Source organism: Coturnix japonica, chromosome 5, assembly GCF_054131305.1.
Source record: "Coturnix japonica strain WE chromosome 5, WE-NBRP24, whole genome shotgun sequence".
In the NCBI taxonomy this organism is placed as follows: domain Eukaryota; kingdom Metazoa; phylum Chordata; class Aves; order Galliformes; family Phasianidae; genus Coturnix; species Coturnix japonica.
The window spans coordinates 39419509-39444290 of record NC_140667.1 but is presented as its reverse complement, the minus strand read 5'-3'; the positions used below and the strand labels follow the sequence as shown (position 1 = coordinate 39444290).

At 39.6% G+C, this 24782-nt stretch overlaps 1 protein-coding gene across 2 annotated transcripts; it reads left to right on the top strand.

The window, feature by feature from the left end:
* The first annotated feature begins 49 nt into the window (after positions 1-49).
* On the top strand, positions 50-24114 carry GTF2A1 (general transcription factor IIA subunit 1). Of its 2 annotated transcripts, none has more exons than XM_015865123.3 (9): positions 50-255; positions 6737-6838; positions 7878-8085; positions 10580-10644; positions 12716-12791; positions 15507-15640; positions 16463-16783; positions 18307-18396; positions 19549-24114. In XM_015865123.3, the coding sequence occupies exons 1-9, from the start codon at positions 226-228 to the stop codon at positions 19654-19656; spliced, it is 1134 nt and encodes a 377-aa protein (XP_015720609.1). In that variant the 5' UTR covers positions 50-225; the 3' UTR covers positions 19657-24114. The 2 variants fall into 2 exon arrangements, with proteins under 2 accessions (XP_015720609.1, XP_085405441.1); XM_085549315.1 differs by lacking the exon at positions 50-255 and adding an exon at positions 1541-1752.
* Positions 24115-24782: the final 668 nt, after the last annotated feature.

Below are 24782 nucleotides of genomic sequence, written 5' to 3'. Positions count from 1 at the left end.
CAGCTGCTCGGCTCTCGCTATATAAAGGGGCGAAGCGGGCAGAGCGGGCGGCTGGCGGCGGCGGCTGCAGCCCCAGGGCCGGCGAACGAGGCCGGGCCAGGCCGCGGGGCTGCCCGTGAGCCCGGGCGGGACGTGCGGGCTTAGGGGGGACGCAGCCGGGCAGGTTTATTGTTTTAGGGGCGACTCCCCCCCCCGCGGTTGGGGGCGTCCCGGGGGGCTCGGGACATGGCGAGCTCGACTAACACAAACCCCGTGGTAAGGACCGGGCCGGGGGGCGAGGGGGACCCCGCGGGCGGCGCGGGCGGAGGGGGCCGGCGGGGCTCGCCGCCCCCTCCCCCGCACCCCCGTCCCTCGGGCCGCCCCGGCCCCCTCCCCCCCGGCCCGCGGCGGGAAGGGGCGGCGGGGTCCGGGCCGCTCCCCGCGCGGCGGCGGCAGCAGCAGACAACTTGTGGCGCCCGACGCCGGGGCGGGGAGAGCGCAGCCGGGGGCGGCGGGAGTGGGGCGGCGGGAGCGGAACGGGGGGCGCGGGGCGGCGGCCCGGGGGCGGGCGGCGGACGGAGCCCCGCGGGGAAAAGGCCGGGGCCGCCCGCCGCGGGCCGGGGTCCGGCGGGAAGGGGCGGGCGGGCGGGTCGGGAGGGGGGTGGGGGAGCCGCCCCGGGAAGGAGCGAGCGCCGCCGGCCCCGCGCCCGACCGGGAGCGAGCCGGGTGTCGGGGTGGCGGTGGCCGCGGTGGCGGCGGCAGCCCGGGCTCCGCTGGAGCCATTTTATGTTGCTCGATCGGAAAGAGACGATGGTTGAAAAGCACTTGTCCCAGCCCCGCGGCAGCGGTCCGCCAGGCCCGGCCCGGAACTTTTCTGCAGCGAGCGAGGCAGTATTTATTTTACAAAGAAAACTCTCGCCCCCCTGTGTCCCTTCTCGTGCTTTCTGCACCTTGGCGGGCGGCTCGCTGCGGGACGGCTCGCTCCGGTTCGCAATAAGCAGTCACACGCACGGCCGATCCGATCGCCCCTCGGTCTCCGCTCCGTCCCCGGCGCAACCCCGGCCCCGACCCCCGCCCCGAGCGCCGGCGGCACAAACCCGGCGTCCGGCGGCAGGCGCGGCCCTGCTTGTGGCGCTCGGATCCATCATGGCTTCCCCTGCCTTTCTGCCTGCCCGCTCCTTGTGTTCCTCCTCCCTGCGGCCGCCCTGTTTATATAGAGCCATTGCCGCTCTCTAATATAGACTCTGCTAGGATGGGAAGGTGCTTTCCAGCCCCACGTCACCGCCTCTCCATTTAAACACCACATCAGCCTTTAAATAGGGAGAGAGCCGCCGAGAGCGGGCTGGGAGGTGCGTGCATCGCGGCGGAGGCTGCCGGCCGTGCTTTTTGTCGCTCGGAGCCGGGTTTGTGCTCCTGCCTCGCTCCGCACTCGGGGAGCAGCGGCACTGCCCACGGCTCTCGGTGCTGGGTGGCTGTGCCTTGCACGAAGAGGGCACCGCCATCCTCCCAGCCTTCTGAAAACGCTTACCTTCCCCCCCCATCCCAACCCCCCCCCCTTTTTTTTTTTTAATTTAATTTTTTTTTTTCATTTCTTTTTTTATTTATTAGCGTGTGTATTTTTTTGTCCACAGCATGCAGCTCTCTGTACCCTTATGGTCTTCCATGGAGTTTTGCTGTTTTGCTGCTGGATGGGGAAAGGAGGATTTAGATGTTCTTATCCAGCATGGCAAGGAGAGATGCAGGATTTGTTTCATGGCAGTTGGCCAGTGTCTGGTACAGATCTTATACTGAAAGCAGCATTAATATTGAAGTTCTGTTTATTGGTCCTGGGCACAGATTGTGTGAACGATTGTTGTGTGCTTCTGGTAACTGAAGGTGATGCGGCACACTGATATTTTGGAAGATTTTGGAATTTCTGCTATTATTTGAATTAATTAGAATGTTCTGAGTATTACAGAGAAGTTTACAGAAGGAAATGATACAGAGTTTCCTTTCTAAATCCAAAATCTTACCTGTAACCTGGAGACATGAGAAGCAAGGAAGTAGCATGGCTTTGCTATTTTATCAGCTGTTCTGAAACAAAATGTGGGACAGCAGTGTGCCATTGCATGCAGGTCAGCTGCTGGTAGGATACTTAATGTGTGTGATCCAAATCTGCTAGCTGTTCTGCCCATGACCTGCTGGCTTTCTTTAACTGACAGGAAGGGTTCTTTGTCTCTACAGTAAGTTAGATGTTTCACGTCTCTTTTTCTACCAAGTTATTACCTAATAGGTAAATACATCTTTTTATTGAATAATCATCTTAGCACTTACAAATATCTTTGTTATAACAACTTGCTGAGGCTTATCAGTGCTGCATCTCTGTCCTAGCACAGCACAACTTCTGCTGAAAAGTGCTTGTGTTTGATCACAGTGTTAAGAATAATAGGAACTTAAAATGACCCTGACTCCCATTTTAGGTTGAATCCCAAGGAAACGGTACAATTTTGCAGCACTCTGAAAATCAGCTCTATTCTGTAGTAGTGATAACCATATGTACCTCAGAGTTGCAGAAGATGAGCAAGAATGTGTGGAAGTACTGCAGCCAGCTGGTAACTTCAGCAGGGCAGATTTTGGACCTGGTGTGTCATAGTAAGACATCAGCATCTAATCAAATCTGTCCTTCCCAGGAAGGGATGCACATACCTTATGTGGTATAAGGTTTTGTAGGTGACAAAGGTAATTACCTTGTAAAGGTGTGACAGGTGTCACATTTAATTGCTTACAGTGTAGCCTGTATGTGCTACTTCTTTTTCACTCTTCTTTGGTGTAATTGTGACTAAAAGTAGTTACCTCTGCAGCGTGGCATTCTCATGTCACACAGCTCCCATAGCTGTATTCCCACAGACAGGAGAAACAGATGGGGAACATTTCAGGGATAACTGCAGAAGTAACTAGGAGAAAACTGCTGTCAGATGCACAAGGCGTGCAGTGTGTATTCCTTTGTAATGTGTTGGTTATTGGAAACCCAAACTGCCCAAATCCTGACAGTTGTAACAATAATTAGAAAGAGGTGCGGGTTTTGTACCCTTGGAACTGATGGAATGTAGGAAATGCAGCCCCCAAAGGCATGTGGCATTGCTTAAAATAGCTCCCTGCATGCTCTTCTGATTTGGAGTGCATGTGTGTGTAGTGGTCTCACCATGCTCAGAGTTTTCTTTTCTTTACAAGATATACAGAGAAAGTGAAATATAATGATTTCCGTATGTTCCTGGAGGGGGACATATGAGATTTCAAATCTTTTCTATGTGTTTGTGGTTGCATCTAATAAATCAGGAATTTTAATTGTTGTCTTTAATCTCTAGTAAGTGTTTGGAGTAGTGTTTATTGAAGAGTGATTTGAGTGTGTTTGCTCTTAAAAGGGCCTGAAGTTTACAGTAATGCGCTCTTTATGAGGGAAGCACTTTAATACAAACCAGATGAAAGCACGATTATTTTAATAGCAATCTTTTAAGTTTCTGTTATGTTCTCATTGCTTTCTTTGACTGAATGTGAAAATTTATGACAAAATGCAAGTCACCAGCTGTCCCACTGGGGGCTCATTTAGTAATTACGTGCCCATGCTCAGCTTTTGAGTAAGCAGTGCATGAAATAAATGATGATCTTTCAGCTCCAGGGATGTAGGTAGTTTGTATAAACAACTCGAGCATCTCATAAATAATACTTAGAGCCCACAATTACTGCCTATCTAAAAAAAAATACAGCATACTTCCTTTTTAAAGATTGGGGTTTAAGTTCTTAATTTCTGTAATTTTATGTCTAGTTTCACATCTGTAGAAGTAGCATTTTATGCTGTTTTTCACCATTCTGTGATAGGTGGATCTTGAGAAAAGCAGCACTGCTATGTTCATGGGTGTTCAGTACAGCTGGGCGCAGCCAGGGTTTATCTGGGTATGATGGAAATGTGTACATGGAATTAGGAAGCACAGGGGCTCAGCCACTTTCATTATGAAGTGTAGATATTTTATTTGCTCCTCCTACTAATCATATAGCAGTGAGTGTATTGTATCTCGTGATACCATGTGACCAGAACATTACAGACTGCTGAGCTGTGGGGTCAGTTCACTGTGCCTAAATGTCAGTGTTTTTTCTCAGGGCTGTATAATCTGACTGATACTTGTAAATATACCTTGTGGAAACACCTGGCAGGAGGTGGTGACTACTGGTGGAAATAAGGGCCTGTGCTGAGTCTGCTTTATTAATAAAACAGTGGATATGTGAAGGAGAAAATGCTGTCTCTGTTCTCCAGGAATTTCATTTGTAATTTCAGTTGAAAGGATGCTCCATTGACTTAAGTGAAGCAACTCATGTACCTATGGATAAGTGTATTTATTTGCAGAATGGTTTGGGCTTTAAGAAGCAGATACCTTTAATACAATAAGAAACAATATGAACAATAGGTCAAGTAGCATTTCTGTTCTAGTTGAATTGTATAAGCTGTATGCAATTTGTTTAATTATAGGAATAATAGGACTTAATGGCATTAAGTAGAATGTCTTTTTGCATCTGCAATGAATTAAGTCTAAGTGGAAAAATAATCCTGTTAATGATGCTTGGTATTTCTCGCAGCACAAAGCTAAAGTACTAGTGCTCAGGAGAAGCCAGGCTCTGAAGCGCTGCTTCATATGTCTCTATAAGCACCAGTAATGCTGTACCTAGCAGCTTAGATATAAGTATGCCATACAGTTTTGAAAGAAAAAGAATCTGTAGATTATCGGGTTTTATTCCTTTTGGAGAAGTTGAGTTTTAGATGTGGGTGCTGTAAAGGTCATTTTTAATTGCGGCAAACATCCACTGTTACTTGAGGCCGGAAAGTTTCTGCAGAGATGAGTAAAAGAAAGGATGAATTCTGACATTTCAGCTCTTTGAATTTCCTTGGTGTATTTTAAAGCAGGCAAGTGGCAAACTGATAAAATCTAAAATTAAGAAAAAAAGGAGTGATGATAGCCTGCCATTGGCCAAAATGCGGAACTGTGGATTTTCTGACCAGAATGATGTGGTATCTTTTGGTGGTTCCCCCCCCCCCCCACCTTATTTAAGAAAAACTACTGAAGCGTGCCCCACAGACACTGCTTAAAACACCATGGGCATAATGCACTAAGCAGCTTTCAGGAAACTGTATCCTGGTTCCAGGCTTCCAAGTAGGCTATAATACCACTGCACCTTAAGTTCCTACTTATTGGCTGCTCAGCTTTGTTCTGGGCTGGTAAGCCATGTGCATAACAGAGACATAGCCGTTCTGTTTCATAACATGTGTGCAGTGTAATCTTTAGCATATCTGTAACGAATTCAGCACTTCTGGGATGCATTAAGCAACTGTGTATGCATAAAGTAAATGCTTTAAGTGCAAGCAGTAAATCCGTGCAGTCCCAGCTGTGTGTCTCGCTGTATGTGCTTGGTGCAAGCTTTCTGCTGGTGCGCCTTAAGGACAGCCCTCCTAGAGAGCTGAACTCGCTGTGCCAGGACAGGGTGATTGCTTTGCATGCGTACAAGGTATCTGATGCAAGTGCCATCATTTCTGTTGGGAGTGGTGTAGGGGAAGATGTCATCTAAAATAATAGTGCAATTAGTTGCATTTTAGTTTAGGAACAGTAAGCACCAACCTGAGGAACCGCCTCTGTCAGTGAAGTATGTATGGTTCACAGGCTGCAGGTTGGTCCTAACTCAGAACTCACGATTCTACTTTGCAATTAGATAGCGCACATATTAAACTCAGCCAAAATACTGTTGAGTCTTACACGTGTAGAGAGGTTCAAGTAGTGATGCAGTAGTGTTTGGTTATGAAGTACAACACCTGAATAATACAATTATCCTGTGGCTTTTGAGTTAAATACGCACGAATTGATAAAGTTAAACATTTCTACTCTTTTTAAAGTCATACTTGTGTTTTAAAATTCACAGAGTGACTGAGGTTGGGAGGAGCATCTGGGCCAACCCAGAGCAGGGTGCCTAGGTCCCTGCCCAGGTGACTTGGGCATCTCCAAAGGTGGAGAGTTCACCACTTCTCTGGGTAGCCTGAAGTGAACTGACAGTTAGCTTTGCCAATGGCAGTCTAGACATAAGATCAGTGTAATAGTATGTGGGTAGCTTTGCCCCCTGAAAAATATGTAATGTAGAAACATAAGTACTGACTACAAACAAAAGTCTGTCTCTCTTGATACCATGTCTTTGATAGATTCTGCAATGGGGTGTGCTAAGCAAGGACATTTGTGTATGGATACTTAGAGTTCCTAGGCTTCAGTGTTTTTCAACTCATTAACGTCCTGAACTGTATTTGATTCCTGATCTAATAGGAAATGCTACTGAGATTCATTTTTTTAAACAAACAAAAACTTACAGTGTTCTTTAACATAAATATTTGCACTCATGCAAATGTTTTTACATATTCAGCATGTATGCTAGCAAATGGGAAAGAAATTTTCTGAATGGTAAACAATCTAATTTTCCTTATTTTGAGCTACGCTCCTTATGGCTTGAGGTTTCTTTTGACACAAAAGATAGCAAATGGTTCCTTCCCTTTCCATCTTGTTAGAGCTGTTTGTGCTTATTTGTACTTTCTTGGAAGTTTTAAGTCACTCAGAAATGTGCTGTGTATAGTGATTGTAAGAGGTTACTTTATTGAAGGGTGGGAGGAAGGATGTAATGTTATAGTGCTAAGTTTCTTAAAAAATTATTAAAAATATTACTAATGTAATATATGTATATATTTTTTTTGAAGCCTAAATTGTACAGGTCTGTAATTGAAGATGTCATTAATGATGTCAGAGAAGTTTTTCTGGATGAAGGAGTGGATGAACAAGTTCTTATGGAACTCAAAACAGTAAGCTGAATTTTGTTTTTTTAATAGACCAATACATGAAATGTCTTAGTCCTGCCTACTGTTGTACACAGTAAAAATACTGATTTTTAATTAGTGAAGCACAATATTTGCCTACATGTTTGTAGTCCCATATCATTTGGACTGTACTAATCTACAAAAGTTTCTGCCCACCTTGTTTACTTCCCCTAATTTGGCATGGCAAAACTTGACATAAACTAACAACAGACATCTAAGTCAACAGTATAACCATTTCAGTCCCTGAAAAATTACATCTTAAAAAAAGGAAAAAGATGTGTTTATAGGTAAACAATTCCAAAGTTTTCTGTGCTGGGAAAATAACTACGTCTACTCCATTTGATGGTTTTGTCTTACTGAAGGAGTGTGTCACAGATGTGTTCTGCAGGTCACAACATAAAAGATTAAGTGGAGAAAGAGGTGAAGAAGGAAAACAAAGGAAGACTTAGGGAGTTCTTAGCAGAGCCCAGCAGTCCTGGGTGCCCTTATTTATTGACTGCTTATGCCTCTCTGTTTTAGTGTTTTTTTAATTGTGGCTTTTTTTTGGGAGAATTCAGCTGACATCAGGAGCTACAGGGCTGGGGAGTCTGAGTTTGATATCATGGCAAAAACTGTTGGTACAGTGCAGATTGATATTATCTTTGGTATACTAGTAGACTCTATTGGTATGTTTTCAAGCAGCTTTTATTGAGGAGTTTTAGGAAGAAATAGTTTTGAGAAAGGCTCTAATAAATAATAGATTTTCTCTGATTCATGTTTCTGTAAGAGTTATTATGTTTTTTCCACAAATAGGAGAAAAAATGAATGTTAAAGCTTATTTTAGTTGACTATTTAATTCTTCTTATTAACACATTACCTATGTGGAGTTTTCTCCTCAATCTGTATTTGCCCAGGGGCTTTTTGGCTAAATAGACTTCATAAGGTAAACAGTGAAAACAAATTAAATTTTTTAGTACTGGCTGTGTTTTTACAGATCCTGTATAGTGAAAGTCTTCAGAGATTTCTCTTTCCTTTCTCAAACTAGCTGTGGGAGAACAAGCTGATGCAGTCCAAGGCTGTAGATGGCTTCCATTCAGAAGAGCAGCAACTTCTGTTGCAGGTGCAACAGCAGCAGCAGCAACAGCAGCAACAACAGCATCATCACCACCACCATCACACACAACCTCAGCCTCAGCAGACTGTGCAGCAGCAGACTCAGCCACAACAGGTTCTTATTCCAGCATCTCAGCAAGGTCAGGCTTACAATGTAACCTCTCTGGTGAAAGATTCAAATTAGACCAACTCCTTACTTAGCATATTCTAAATTTATTGGAAGATGTTGATTTTGCAGGTAACCTTAGGTCTTTATGTGAAACTTTGCACCTACTTGATTGCATAATATATCAAGTGAGCTGTTTTCATGAAAAAGTATCTTGACATTTCTTTTAGTCTTGAATATGCTTTAGATTTTGAAAAAGTCGAGTTCTTTCTATGTAATTTATTTTTTCATAATACATGACTTAGACTGTAACAAAAATCCATGAACAGCTTTTTAATATCAAGACAATATACCAAAGTAGTTTGCAGTTTATTCAGAAAATAGCAATGCTACTAGGAGCAAATAAAGCTTAAAACCAAAGAGTTTGTTAAGCAAAAGCAGATGCTAGGATGTGAAAGAACACTCAAGGTACATATAGGATATGTTTTTTGTATTAGAACAGGTTTTCAGTGTAAAGCGTAATGGCTGCTTTTCTTGCAGCTTTAGCAGATTGCGCAGTGGGAGTTCAAGGTACACTTTGGTTAGCTGTAAGAGTAGTGTTTCTTGTAGTAATTGTTTTACATGTTCTCAATAATGTAAGGAAAACATTTTCAAATTTCAATTGCAGAACTGTAAATACTACTGGATTTTACTGCTTACATTCTGCATTAAAAAAATCTCATAGAATGCTCAAGTTGAGTTACCGCGAGCCATTGCAGTGACTGCATATTTATCTGTGATAGTCAATCAGGGACTTCAGTGTTTATCAGATTTTATAGATCAGTGCCTGTGTTGACATATGCACAAGAGGGAACTATGAGCTGCTTTTCTTCGGCCTCCCAGAAGAAGTTTGTATTTAAAAGAGAGGGGAACTAGTGTGAAAGGAACCTGTTACCAGTCTTTGTTTTTTAATCTTTCTTATTTATTTATTTATTTATTTATGTATTTTCCTGGATATAAATCAGTTGGGACTGCTGGAATAAAATTTGTTTTGATATTTGAGACCCTTAAAAACAAGCATCTTGAAATGAGCAAGTTACAGTTGGCAGGCTATGTAGACGTTTTTACCTGGACCTCTAGCGGTTGCTTAGATGAACAGCTGTGACTGCTGATTGCATTGCCCACTGCTAATATGGAAATCCCTGTCCCCTGGTCGGGTTGAATATGATCCTGAATACAGCAGTATATTTAAAACTGATTTATTGTTGCCCTACACTGTGGCCGAAGACCAAATGACAGTGTCTAAGATGTAATTGGTTCCTGTTGTGCTGTGTGTGATTCTGGCATGGGGTTGTGATTTCGTGAAAGTCAGAGGGGTGACTTTGCATCTTGATACAGGATTCTGGGGCTTCTCTCTCCAGAATCTTTCCAGCAGCATTGTTATTTCAGTGTCCTTTGTTACAGAATTGGACTGAGAGTGCTATATTGATGATTAGTTCGTATTGCTTTGTCATATTTTAATTTGCTGTCACTGATGTTGGAGACTTTTGGACACTTTCTTTGTGATCAGTATTTTTTGTATGTGCTTGGGTTTTTTTATTGGTTGTTTTTTTGAGAATTGATCACTAGTAGTTGACGTTTTTGGAGAACACTGGTGCTGAATATCAGCAAGCTTACTGAATAAAAACCAAAACTGTAATAGCTTGTTGTGGTTTAGTGATTTTTCTTGTCGGTATTCCACATCAGAACATCATGCAGAACAGCTGCAGTTAAAGAGTTAATGTTCTGGTTCCGTTTTACTGCCATTTTGGGTTCGGGGAGGGGCGGCATCCCCGGAGGACTTGGTGCGAAGAGGGAGCGGGGTCGGACTCTGGATCCCAGCCGCTCTCTGCCTTTGGCTGTCTCAGCTCGCCGCGGAGAAAAGCACGTGCTTCCCTCGCACTGTCGTGGTTTGACTCCTGCTGTGGGTTCTCTTCTCTCTCTCGTTTTGTTTGATTTGCTTACATTTAGTAAATTCCCGTTCCTCCTCAGATCGTCGCCATTGTGTTTTCTCTTTGTTAGAACTATCTGCTCTCTCTCTGCCCTTCCCCCTCTCCCGGAGCGTGTGGCCCGGGGCCGGCCGGGTCGTGCGGCAAACGCCTTCCTTTTTTTCCTTCGCTCCTTTGTCTCTCCTTTTTTTTTTTCCTCCTTCTTTTTCAATCTTTTCCCGGGGCCTGTGTCCCCCTGTCACGGTCTTATATCTTGGGATAACCCCGTGACATAGCTTTCAGAAATACATTTAAAATTTTACTTTACGTAGAGTCAGAATAGGTAATAGAAGGCATCGAAGCAAAATCTGTAAAAGGCAAAATAGCCATACTGCATCTCAGAGCTGCTGTTGTATATTGTCTTGACTGTAAAACTTTTAAGATCAGAGATTGCTCAGTAGCTGTTTTTGCTGTGAAACTCACCTGGTATTTGTGTGATGTCTTTTCAAAGTTATTTTGGTTTGAATGTTATTTTTGATAGGCTGTAGTACTGATGAATTGCTGTATTTTTCCTGTTTATAGCACCTCAGCAGCAGGTTATTGTGCCAGATTCCAAGCTGATACCGCACATGAATGCATCGGGCATGGTAAGGAAAGCAGAGGCTTGTACATCTATATGCTGTCATTGTATAAGTTGTTTTGACTGAATAGTGAAAACTAATCTGGTCATCAGATGCTTAAAAGCAGGACATGTTGATAAAACTGTCTGCCTGCTTTCTGAGTTCTGCTTCTGAAATGACAATCTAGAAGTAACCAAGGACTTAGTAACACTGGACTGGACTGGGTGATCTTGGGGGTCTTTTCCAAACTTGGTGATTATCATTATGATTATCATTAATCATTATGATTTCAAGTGTGGTAAGCCTAAACTTTATTTAAATTAGAAATTGGAGTACTCTTGGTGCAAATCTGCATTATGTACTTGTCTCATGCTAATGTAACACTACTGAATGATACAAACATTGTATTTGTTAGATACAGGGAACAGCATCAGCTGTTCCGAAGTCTCAGCTTATAGCAAATGAGAGTTTATTTAGCAACTCAGATCCACCTTTTCTGCTCGTCTTATTTAGATTCTTTAATTTATAGGAGAATATAAAACAGTATGGTCATTTATTCATTTCTCTTAGTTTTTATCTCAAGAGGTTAATTTTGTTTTTGTTTTTTTAAATGCCCTGGCTTAATGAAATATATATACATATTTCATTAATATATATATATATATATTAATCATTATATATATATATATAATATATATATATAAGCATAGATAGATAGATACTTGTTTCTTGAATAATTATAATTATATTATTAATTATTATTATAAATATAATTAATAATAATTAATAATAATGATTATTATTAATAATAATTAAACAATTTAAAACCAGAATGTATTACATTTTAACTACTTTTCTGATAAAACCATGTGAAGCAATGTTTTATGATTAGTCAAGGCATTGGTAACTTTCATAACCTTAGTTCTCCATTACCTGCTGTCCTTGTTATAGAAAAGAATCTGAACTTCATTACTCAAATAGAAAGATGTATTCAGAAGCTGAGAGCATGCTAATGTCTCATGCTAATGTAAAGTATTTTACAACTGTTTCAGTGTAGTTTGTGAATTCTGCAGAAAAACAATTAAACATTTTTTCCCATCTCATTTAACAAAGTTTTGTTGATGGATATTGCAAAAATGAGGTTGTGGGGATTTTAAAACTCAGGTGCTGTCAAAACAAGAAAGAACTGTAAACTGCAGAAGACTACTATTCAATAAATACTTTTTTATAGAACTAAGTTGGAATATTTATGTGTTTCTAATAAGCTTTTAGGTTGGTATTAAATAACGTATCTGACCTCGAATGTCTTGGAGAACGGCAACTAATGAGAATTTATCTATCTGCCTTTGGGATATATGAATGCAGAAAACCACTTTAGAGTTTTGCTTGTTTTTCTGTTATTTTGGAAGTGATATTACTACTATATGGATCAGTCAGTAAGGGGAGATTATATTTCTTATAACCATGATGTTATGTACTTTACCCAGTAATGAAGTTTAAATCCTTTCAGTTGCGGAGGGTAATTTCTCATGGTTCCTCTGTAGTGAGGAAGGGAGGATTTTCAAAAGATAACTGCTGTTAGACACGTGAAGTAGAAAAACCTCTGGAGAAATCTGTCTCCCTATATGAGTCAAGGACTTAATGCAGATTTTTGTGTTTGAAACTATGTGAATTGCATTAAAATTTAATTTCTGTAAGATAGAATCACTACCCACTGAGAGTCCTTGTGACTCTTCTAACCAACTGTCTTGAGAGAAAAAAATAAGTAATTCTATGAGCAGTCAGTATGCTGTGTGTGTATATTCACTTGAAAGAATTGTGTTATTTGGCACTTGAAATGTAGATTAATTGTAGAATGAAGAAAAGTGCAAACCTGATCGCTGCTCCTTGTGAAAACAAGTGAACATAGTCACTGCTGAAGTACCTTATCTTCAAATTTGTGGGCTCATGACTTTAGCTGCTTTGAAAATGTAAAACTGCCTCCTAAGCCATGCAGTATTTTATTAGTAGGTCGGGAGAGGTACATGGTTTCAGGCAGTATGTTGTAACATGAAACAGTGGCAATAATACTTCCTAAAAAGCTTTTCTTGTATTTCAGAGTGCTGCTGCTACTGCAGCTACGTTGGCTCTCCCTACTGGTGTTACTCCTGTTCAGCAGATACTTACAAATTCAGGTAACTCTCTTAACACTGAGGTCATGTGGTGGTTTTGTGGTTGCTTGGGAGAGAGAAATTGTGGATTTTACTTGCTGACGTATATTGTTCATATATCAAAATCAGGGAAAACTAGATCTTGGACTGTTGCTCACCAGTCTTGCAAACCTAACAGATTCTTTGCAGGTCTTCCCTGCTTTTTAGACATGTTCATGAAAACGGACACTACTGGCCCAAAACTGAACACAGTACTCAGGTGCAGCCTCACCAGTGCTGAGTACAGAGGGGCAATCACCTCCCTGTTCCTGCTGCTAACACTATTTCTGATACGCCATTGGCATTCTCGGCCATATGGGCACACTGCTGGGTCATGTTAAGCCAAGTGTGACCAACACCCGCAGATTCATTTCTTCGTGCAGTCTTCCAGCCAGTCTGCCTCAAACCTGTGGAGTTGCTTGGGGTGGTAAAGGAAAACCTGAGAAAGTTTGTTTCCTAGAATCAGTTGCTTTTCTTGCCAGAATAGTTCACTTAGTCTGCTCAGAATCATCTGGAACTTAACCTTCCCGCTGTATGCATCTGAATGTGTAGTGGATACACAGTTGAAACAAAATTGGAATGTGTATCTGTTCTAGAAATTTAAGATCTTCTAATTTCTAAGGAAGAACATCTGTGCTTTAAGAAGACTATTATATTGTTTCTTATGTTATGCTTACTGTTTTCTTTTTCAGTTGCAAATATTTGTAGTATGTTTTCTTTAAGAACAGGGTATGGTAGTCTGCAGAACTGTATTTTCTTCCTTCTTTCAGATTTACTTACCTGTTAGAGTAAAGAGAGCATTCTAGTTTGCACTGAAAGGAGAACAGAAAATAAAATCAATCTTTAGGGAGATGTGTAAAGTTGAGGGTTGTCTAATTTCATTTCTTCTCCTTTATTTGAATAGAAATATAAAGAGTGTATTGGATTATATCTTAGCTCCCCCTTCTCGGAGTGGAAACAAGCTGTAAAGGCAGCTGTAAACATGAGCCTTCAACGTATTTTGTGAAGAATAGGTGTCAAATAATAGAACTATAGGATAATTAAAGAAATAGACATCAGAATGTAGGCATTGTGGAAAAAGGAAGGAGAAACATAATATAAGAACAAACTGGACAGACTCTTCAGAAAGGCAACTAGACATTAAATTCATATAGACAGTTACATACAGAGGGATTTCCTACAATGTGATTATCAAAGGGACAGAAGTCCCACAAGGGAGATGCTATCTGGCTAGGCCTCAGAAATACCACAGCATTGGATAAAACTTTAGTGATGTGGCTACCTGTGCTTCTTGTATTTGTATATACTCATGTGGATGTTGTGTACTTTGACTTCAGCAAGGCTTTTAATGCTCTCTCTTGTAACATCCTCTTAGATAAGCTTTGGAAGTGGGGGACAGACAGGTGCCCAGTGAGGTGGATTGAGAACTGGCTGACTGGCAGAGCTCCGAGGCTTGTCATTGACATAGGGTCTATTTGGAACCCTGTAGCTTGCAGTGTTTCCCAGAGGTCAGACCTGGATTAAGGGATAGAGTGCACCCTCAGCAGGTTTGCTGATAATACAAAGCTGGGAGTAGTGGCTTACATACCAGAAGGCTGTGCTGCCATTCACTGAAACCTGGGCAGGCTGAGGAATTGGGTGGAAAGGAATATTAGGAGGTTCAAGTGCAGAGTCCCACACCTGGGGAGGAATAACAACACATACCAGTAAAGGGTAAGGGGCTGGCTATCTGGAAATTATCTCTGCTGAGAGGAATCTGGGTGTCCTGGTGCAGATTGTTGACCATTAGCCAGCAGATATCGATAGTATCTTGGGGTGCAATAAAAAGAGTGTGGCCAGCTGCTCATGGGGGAGTGTTCTTCCCCCTCTGCTCCATCATGTTGAAGCCAAATGTAGAGTATTGTGTTCAGTCCTTGGGCTTTTCAGTTCAAGAAAGACGGGGAACTTGTGTGGAGAGTCCAGCAGAGAGCCACAGAGATGATGAGGGGCCTTTAGCATCTCCCATATGAGGAAAGGCTGAGTAACCTGGACTTGTTCAGCCTGGAGAAGAGAAGACTGAGAGGGGAATCTTATCGATTCTTACAGGTATCTAATGGGTAGGAATGAAGTGGATTATGCCAGACTCTTTTCAGCAATGCTGAACAAAAGAAAAGAGTTGATGAACATCAATGGGAATACAGTTCCACCTGAATATGAGAAAATCATTGTTTTATTTGAGGGTGGCATAGCACTGGAACAAGCTGCCCAGAGAGGCTGTGGAGTCTCCTTCTCTGCAGATATTCAAAACCTGCCTGGACACTTTCTTGTGCAACCTCCTTTAGCAGAGAGGGTTGCACTAGATGATCTCCAGAAGTGCTTTCCAACCTGTACAGTTCTGTGATTCATTTGTACTCTGCCTGTACAATTTATCTTAGGAACACACCTCGTGTTTTATAAGTAGGAATTAATGTTCGAAATACTGTCTTGCTTTAAAGGTTTAATCTTGGGTTGCATAATTAACAATGATAAATAGCAAACAGCCATATAAATGGTTCCTTTCTGGCACAGCTGCTATGGCATGGTATCTTTTCATGGATGAAAACAGAATACAGTGCTCTTTAATTGTTACAGTTGTTCTTTCAGGAAACAGCTTTCTAAACTAAGCTAATTTTAAATGGTGATATCTGTTCTTTGATTAATTTGGTTTTTATCTTACTACAGGCCAGATCCTCCAAGTAGTTAGAACTGCAAATGGAGCTCAATATATCATTCAGCCACAGCAGCCAGTTGTTCTACAGCAGCAGGTCATACCACAAATGCAGCCTGGTGGCGTACAAGCACCTGTTATACAGCAGGTAAAGAAAAGAAATTAATAGGTACACTTGAAAGTAAAAACCTGAGAGTAGTTATTAAATGGGCTTGCATTTTTTTATTGTCAGATTTAAACAGTATACAAAGACAGAAGTAGTATATTTAGAAAAGGATTGTGTTAAGAATGTTTTCAAGGATGAAATGTTTTGGAATATTGTTTCAAATGTTTTTATTCTTGTAAGATTCAGACTAGTATTGGTTTAAAATTGCTGTTGTGTGGGTCCAATGACAATTATATTATGTGCACAATTTTAGTCAGTATCCTTTCACAAAAGTATTGATCGGTTAAATGACTTTGTGTTGCAGCATATGTAGAGGAAAATGCCTTTAAAAAAACCCAAGCAAGTAATCAAAAACCCAAAGCATATAAACAATCTGCACCAAACCTGGACATTTCATTACTGAATACAGTATGTTGTTTTGCCAGGATTTTTTTTCAGTTACAAGCTCAACTGTGCGTCCAGGTTGTGTAGGCATTGAATTTATTGTTGTGTCACAGTTCTGCAGCTTAAACCTGAATAACAGTCTGTAGCAAATTTCAGGTTAAAGTATTCTGTAAAGAAATTTTAAAAATAATCTCCTATTTGAGTTTAAACGCTACTCTACTGTGCTTGGAATTTGAGAGCAGAAAAACACCAAGTAATTAGAGAAGCTTTGTTATTGAAGATTTAATTACCTGTCTGATGTAGATGGAGTATTAGTAACTTCTTTCTCTAATTAGTCCGAGTCAGATTGATATGCTTAATTGTCTTCTGTAAGTGCTGTGGTAGTCTGGTGTGTTACCAAGCACTATACTATTCCATCAGGTTTTGGCTCCAATTCCTGGAGGGATTCCCCAGCAGACAGGAGTGATTATTCAGCCTCAGCAGATCCTGTTTACAGGAAATAAAACTCAAGTTATACCTACAACAGTGGCTGCCCCTACAACAGCTCAAGCACAGATTCCTGCAGCTGGTCAGCAGCAGCCACAGCAACAACAGGCACAACCACAAGCACCACTTGTTCTCCAAGTTGATGGAGCAGGAGACACATCATCTGAAGAAGAAGAAGATGAGGAAGAAGACTATGATGATGATGAAGAGGAGGACAAAGAAAAAGATGGAGGTGAAGATGGCCAGGTCGAAGAGGTAAAATTAACATCATTGCAGAATGCCTGTATTTCATTTTTAATTTTTTCCCTACAGTACTTAAAGGAAAACTGTAATTCTCCAAGAATGTTACCTTCCCATAATCTCGAATATGTCAGTGCTATCTGTGTACTGTAGTTTCTTTATATCCCATACTGACGTGGTGGAAACTGTTATTATCAAAGCACCTTGAAATGCAGCTGGTGTGGCAGGGGATAACAAAAAAAAAAAAAGTTAATTACGATGAGTGCCTTTTTAAAGACTTCAGCAGTATTATTTCTGGTAGTAAGGAATGGTCAGCCCTGATATCATGAATCCTTCATAAGCAAATGGAAATAATCAGCTCCATTTGGGACAGAGTGCTTTCCAAAGCCAGGTGGTAGGAGGGATGACACAAGGTGGGTGTCAAACACTGAGAGAACAAATAGATGTAGTGGTTTGTCATTTTACTCACTGTTAGATTGCCTTATGTTATACTAGAAGGGGCCTGAGAATTAAATTTGATTATAAAGCATTTTTAAAAGCACAAAAAAGACAAATTTTTGTAGAAGCATTCTCACCATACTGCATGGAATGTAGCGTGTCAGACTTCTGTATTGACAAACACTAATGGTCAGGTGCTTGAGGAAAGCAGTGAGAATGATCTATAAGAAGCATATCTTCTTAGATATACCTTAGAAGAGGTATGAGATTTAAGACAATCCTCTTAAGTACAGGTTGGAAGGTCGTGCAGGGAAGGAGAAATGAGGCTTGCAGTTCAATAGTGATCCTTGTGAATACCCTTGTGGTGTCATTTTGTAATCTTGTGAGACATGCGCAGATCTAAAGAAATAGTAAAGAATAGAGATAATGACACAACTTGGAAGACTTCTGAGGAGGAAAGACCACTTGTAGAAAAAAGACAAAAAACTGAAAGGAATTTTTAAGGAAAGTGAAAATACTTTTATCCGGAGAAGTTATTTTTATCTATCTGTGCATCATCTTAAAATATCTTTTTTCTTCCTCTACGAACTTCCTGCCTGTGTTGAGATCTGTTTCTGTTTGTGCTACATGAGACACAGATAAGTAAGACCTGGAGTTTCTACTTCTAATGGAACCTACAGAGAGATGTGAATAGTGTCTTATTTGCGCTGCTTGGATGCTTTAGGAAAAAAAAAGGGTGCATAAGGATACATTTTTGTGAAGAGACACTGCAAGCACTAGAATTTCTAGAATAAACGAATGAAAGTGGTTCTGGTATGTCACGTTTTCATGTGACATGATGATGAAAGACTGCTGTGCCCATAATCTGTCCTGAACTCTGAAACTGGGCATTAAAATTGGTAGACATCTCCTTAAGGACTGCATCATGGAAGGCAGAAAAGAAATACTCGTATGCCCTCTGCTGGAAAGCTGAATAGTTGACACCTCAAATGCTTATGTAGGACCATGCCAATAGACTGTAGCCTTGTCTGGCATGAATAATCTAAGTATTAGCTATAACTTTACTAAACATTGCAACTTTTCTCATGTGTTTCTTTCAGGAGCCTCTTAACAGTGAAGATGATGTGAGTGATGAGGAAGGACAAGAACTGTTTGATACGGAAAATGTTGTTGTGTGTCAGTACGATAAGGTAAAATATAAAACAATGCAAGTAATCTAAGTTCTCTTATTCCTTCAAGTCATAAATTTTAAGTGATGAAATATCCTTGTGTGATGATCTCCAGTCTCCTCTATGATTACTACTTCTTTTTCCTGTATGTTTGCCCCAAAATACTTCAGCGTATGAACGTTCATCTTGGAATTATTTTATATTTGTCCAAGGGATCTTGGATACTTTTTTTTACTGAGGTAGTAAATTTCCTTTCTTTACCTGTGAGGTGACTTGCACTATGAAGAGTAAGGGTACTTTCTAAAGCAGAAGAAACATTGTTGAATTAAAAAGCTCTACATTGCAAAGAATGACTTGAATAAAAAATCTTCAGTTGTTTCTGCATTCTGCTTAGACTTCATATTTGAAAAAGAATTCAAGATTGAGAAAGCTAGTATCAGTATCTACAGGCTAGCCTTCCTTCTCTTCCAGATAATAGTCAGAAACTGTTAGTTTGGAAACAGTTCGTGAGAGTTATGAGAGATCTCAGAACAATAGTAAGGAAAGCTAGTTGGGAGCTACTAAAGCTGACCAAGAACAACTACTCTGAAATCCTCACCCTCTGAAAAGAACTTGAACTTAGTAGGGGAGACTGTCCATCTTATAACTCTAGAGCCATGTGTTTACTTATCAACCAACCACTGTTCAGTCTGTTTTCATAAAATGCCAAAACAATAGCTCAGCTGTTCTGAACAGAGTTCTCTCTTGCACAGTATGTTGTGTGCTGCATCAGCAGGTGCCTATGGCACAATGAGATGAGGGCAAACAGGTAGCAGTGCCCACAAAAAGCATCCCACCACCTTCTGTGGTCTCTGGGGATAGATAGTGATGGCTTTATGTGGTGGAGGAATGATTGTTTTTTGAATCCTAGTAAACTTAGTCTTACAAGGAGAAATTTCATAGCTGAATTATGTGATGCGTGCAGAATTACAGAGTTTTGAGCATGTTAGTTTTGTGGTACCAACTAGATGCTACTAAATGCAGAATTGATTTTCAAAATGTTCATAGTAGTTTAGTAATGCGTGTTTAATTGTTGTTTTCATTTTTCTTGCTGATATAATTTACTGTATAATTTATGTATTACTGCCTCTTTCTTTTGCAGAATAAAACTTAAACTTTTTTCCCTATGTTTAGATCCATAGAAGTAAAAACAAATGGAAATTTCATCTCAAGGATGGCATCATGAATCTTAATGGAAGAGATTATGTATTTTCCAAAGCCATTGGGGATGCAGAATGGTGAAGTTTTTAAGACAAACAAAACAAAAACTCCCTGTAAAAGGAAAAAATGTTCAAAAGCAGGAAAGGTTGAGACTTGGACATATTCTCCAACCAAAATGTGTTTCTGCACATGAAGCATAAACAAAAGTATTGGAACAAAGGTAAAATGTGGCAACAAAGACACTACTTCAGATGAGCAAGCCATGGACTGTAGCAGCTATAGCATTGTCTGGGAGCTGGTTTTGTGTGTTAGGAATACCTTAATTATCAGTTCTACATACAGGTACCTACAGCTGGTATTTAGCATGTAAGGCTTTGTCCCCCCCCCTTCCTCCCATGGTTTAAGATTTTAAAATACTTCCAATGATTGAAGGAACTCTTCCCTGTGATAGATTATGAATCTGAAAATGCTTATTGTGTGTACAAATCTTTGCTTTGAACACTTCCTTTTGGTAGTGAGGATGGTCAGAATGTTACTTTGACTGCGTGCAAGCTTTGTACAGAAGGGTAAGAATTAAGGTGTTAAATTTTAAATAACTTGTATAGGGAAAATATTTTTAATTCTGATATGCTCATTAATTATAATATCTATTTGTGGTTTTCAGTTCAGTTCCCCGTAAGCAAGTTGTTGTTCCTAGCAGTTATAAAATGTTAAAACGATCATTTATATTTCAAAGTTATTTTAATTTCATATAAGTGATACTTTTCATTTAGGACTGTATTTTTTTTAATTTTTTTTTTTTAAATTTTAAATACTAAGCACCTGTAGCTCTGGGCTCCCCCTGCCCCAAAGTCAGACTGCTTATCTTTTTAATTATATTCTTACTGTTTGGTGGTGGTTTCAGCATCGTTGAACTGAAACAAATAATATAGTTTCCACTGACTTCTTCAAAGGCTTTTTGGAGGGCTTCTGAATCAAATGTGTAGGTAATCACACAACAGATGCATTCCTTTACCTACTTACTATATCCGTAATACAGACATCCACTAAATTTTTTATATAGAAAGTAATGTTAAAACTATTAAAATCGTGGCTGCAGCTCTCTGAATCAAAGATCTGCTTTACTAAAAATATGGCCATAAGTTACTTGCAGTAGTTTATCTCTAAAGTTTCTGGGTGGCATGTAATTTCATGAGGAGAGCTGCGCAGCTTTGAGAACACAAATTTTATTAAAGTGTCTGTAGACTGACTTGGTAACAAAATCATAGTTGGAGGCTCTAGATCTTTGTGTAGCCACTTTCTCATATGCCTTTTCCAGAGGTGTGGTTTGGTGATAATTTTCCTTTTAAGCAACAAGGTTGTTTCCCTCTGCTTCCCCTTCTCTACTGAGAACTGAATTTTTGTCTTCACACATTGGATATTCTTGCAAATTCTGCTTTCAGAAAATGCAGTTACTTTTGAATGAGGAGAGGAAATCAGCATTATACCTGAGAAACTGTTGAGGAAAGAATGTCCATGTGGCTCACCATTTCAAATACTTTTCTTTCCCCGAGTCCTTGGAAAGGCAGTGAGAAGAACCCAACAGACATTTTAGTTACATTGAGAAAGACTTGCAGAAGCAGACAGTTGACCCATGAGTTCTGCCTTTTTTCTGTCACTCTGGAGAATGAAACTTACTAAGCATTACTTAATGAAGTCACAGGTATATAAGCACTGCCCTAATTTTCATTCTCTCTGATTTACTTGCCTTCAAGCGTATTCATAGTTTCAGTAGTATTTTAACATACAAAGTCCTCCAAAATACCCCTCCAAAGAGGGTTTCTTTACTGTGATTTTGTATATCTGTGCTCTCATTGATAAAGAATAAAACTGCCTCTAGGCCGTGCCTCGAGCCATATGGTTGTTGTAAGCCATTTACATACATAAGCTTTACGAACAGTTAATTGATATTTTTTCTAATCCATTCTTTTGTAATGTCATTATTTAGAGTACATTTTTGGCTCGGGGCTTCAAGGTCTCTCAGACTGATCGGTGTTTGTTTTCTTCTGAGCAAAGCAGATGTTTTAGTTGTTATTATTATTATTTGTACCACTGTTGACGCTTCTGTGTACAACTGAGATGAAGTCAATATTGTACCCACTAATCCCTTCCTCCTCCTTTTCCATTTCTATTACCAGTGAGTTGTAAGTAATGGACTTAAGAGTAACTCCCATAACAGCACAATTAAACCAACAAAAGGAAAAAATCCCTTTAGCTATAGATTCTTGATGAGACTATTGGAACCCAGATAACTTGGATATTGGAACCCAGATAACAGTTGGTTTTCATATGTCTTAGAAATTTTTTTACCCATGGACTAGAAGCTACACAGCCTTTTAATTTATTTTTAAGGGATAGTAGGATTTTAAAGGTAACTCAAGTTTAGGCTGTTCTGAAGGATGTCTGAAGCTATCTGAACTTGCGGTCTTTTGCAAGCTAATTGTATGATATGCTTTTCAAGTAAGTTTTGTCTTCAAATACAAGTACCTGTGAAGTTTTCTGTAAGCCAGTCAAACACAAATATACCAAACTGTGCTCTTATTTCTACATCAAGTGTTCCTTTTTTAAATCAAAAAGCATGTTTTAATTTTATTTTATTGTAGCAGCTTGCTGTAAAAATGTAGTTTGCTTAATTTTTCTATTGTACTTGAATTTTAATCATGGTTTTAACAATGTAATTGAACAGACCATTTCACTAGGTTCCACAGAAACCATTCCTTCAGAGGGCAAGGGATTCCCATGTTCATAGTTCATAAATGATTTTTTTTTTCCCTTGGAAATAGTTTTTGACGCTGTTTTTGTTTTGTTTTGTTTTTTTAAATAGTTCAGTATTACAGAAACAAATAATGATTTCAAGAGGACTTATTTAAAATTTGCACAGATAATGGAGCACCTTTTAATGACAGAAAAAATGGGGAAAGATAACTTCGTTATTGTAACCGTGATGACTGATGGAAATTTGCAGAGCAACAGGGCAAAACTGGTACTCTTGTGCTTTATTGGTTTGCAGAATGCCTGTTTTGCCAATATGGCAAGTTGGTTTTTTTTCTGTTGGTTTCCTGAAAGAGTAAATTTCCTGTAGTGCTTCAATCATAAAAGCAACTTTTTTTGCTCTAATTCTGTTGGGTTCTAGTGCGTGCAATCATTTAAAAACATCTAAGTTGGAAACATGTTCAAGTATGTTTTCTTTTAAAGAGATAATAGAAAATTTAGTCACATAAGGAACTTTATATTGGACTATTTAAATAAAATACGATTTTATCCCCCGAGTTGCTGGTTAGTGACAAGATTTCTTTGAGGCTTTGTATTCCTTGTTCCAACATTGTACTCAAAAGTTGCATTTGAACTTAATTCAGCTTCCTTAATGCAATTTAAAGTGGTAATTGTGGTCTGAATTATTTCCAAGATGTTGATACCTGATTCTGTAGCACAGTTTCTTGAAAACAGCAAAGAACACGTTGTGTCATGTAATAAGAAACCATTTGTAAAAATATTGTGCTGCAGAATAGGAGTGATAATGTAAATTTCACTGAGTCTGTGAAAATAATTCCACCAAGTGGTAATTATGTCACCGTAAAGAATTACCAGAGAAAAAGTCCTCAATTCCAGTGAATCTCCAGTTGGAGACTTAGTTAAGTAAAGTGTGTTTTGATTGTCTCCTTGGTTTGTTTAAAACAAAAACAAACAAACAAAACAATCCTTCTAAAACAAAATGGCCAAAAATTCTTCTCAAAGCAGAAGCTTCCCATCAACTGCTATAAGATGTTCAGGAGGTGAAGAGTAGTCTTAGGATAATGCACACTGATATTGGGCTGCTTTACACAGCACCATGGGGTTTGTTGCGTGCCACCCCCTTCCCTGCTCCACACACACAACTGAAATCAGAGTTATTTTCAGACTTTGAGAGTAATGACTATAAAAGATGAAGAAACTTGCACATTGTTTTGTATTGGTGTCTGGCATTTAAAGTCTTGTTTTCCCATTGCTGTGATCGGTTGGGAAATGTGTAAAAAAAAAAAAACAACCAGTCAATTCGTTTCCCTGTTGTCTACTTTTTTTAGGGAGTTCATGCAATGTGTCCTTTAATTATTATTTGGCGGATTTGACACTGTGGAACAAAAGGAGCTTTTTTAACAGGATGAACTACCTTGAGTTAGCTATATGTACAGTCATTCAATGAGACATGTTCCAGAGTACATAGGGTACCAATAGAATATGGAGTGGGGGAATATCCTTTTTTGCTGTTCTGAGCTACTATTGTCAACTGCTGTTGTACATATACTGTTATGTGTAAGGGGGTAAATATATTTATTATGTTTGTAAAATTCATTCTGTACAATTGCAGATCAAGGTTGCTCCTCTGTGATATACAGGATATTATGTTTCAAAGGCCATGCTTGGAATACAATTAGAGAACTTAGTATTTTGATGTACTAAGACCTATTTTAAGTTTAATATTTTGCCTTTGCAAAAACTTTAATTAAAGATGTTATTTAAAAATGTTTGCCACTTCATTTACTATCTTGCATGTGCATTTGTTTAATATCTGATGTTTAATGCTTTCTACCGAAGGGTCTGAATTAATTTTCATAACACGAGTAACCTCTCTGTCACCGACGTGTTGAGTTTGCTTTGTAGGCCTTCCATTTAACATAATCAGAATGGCATGAAAACTCACATTTTAATCTTGATTCTAGACACCTGTAATTGTTTAAGAACTATTGCCCTGTGGTAACTTGAGACTTAGGTCCTGAGACAAGATTGTTTGAGTAACTTGGTGTGCAGTCTGGAATACCAGTTCTGTAAATGGAAATGCAGGATAATATTGGGAATGAAATACATGGTCGTTTGAAGAGAACAGGCTGATAGAAAGGAGTCTCAACAGTGAGAGTGATTTGACAGAATTGCTTTCTAGTGCAAGCAACTGACATCTCTTCAGTTCTGGCTAACTGTAATCTATTGAGAATTTACTCGTGCTTTATTTTTAAACCTGACTTTTGAACTTGAAATCATTTTCAAAAGGATACAGAGATGATTCTGAATAACATCAGGAATTATGTGATGTTCTGCCACTGCTAAGTTGTGCAAGAAAAAAAAACAGCACTTGAAAAAGACCTGTTGGTTTGGCAAAAATAAAAAAAATAAAAAAGAAAAAAAAATTAGAAGAA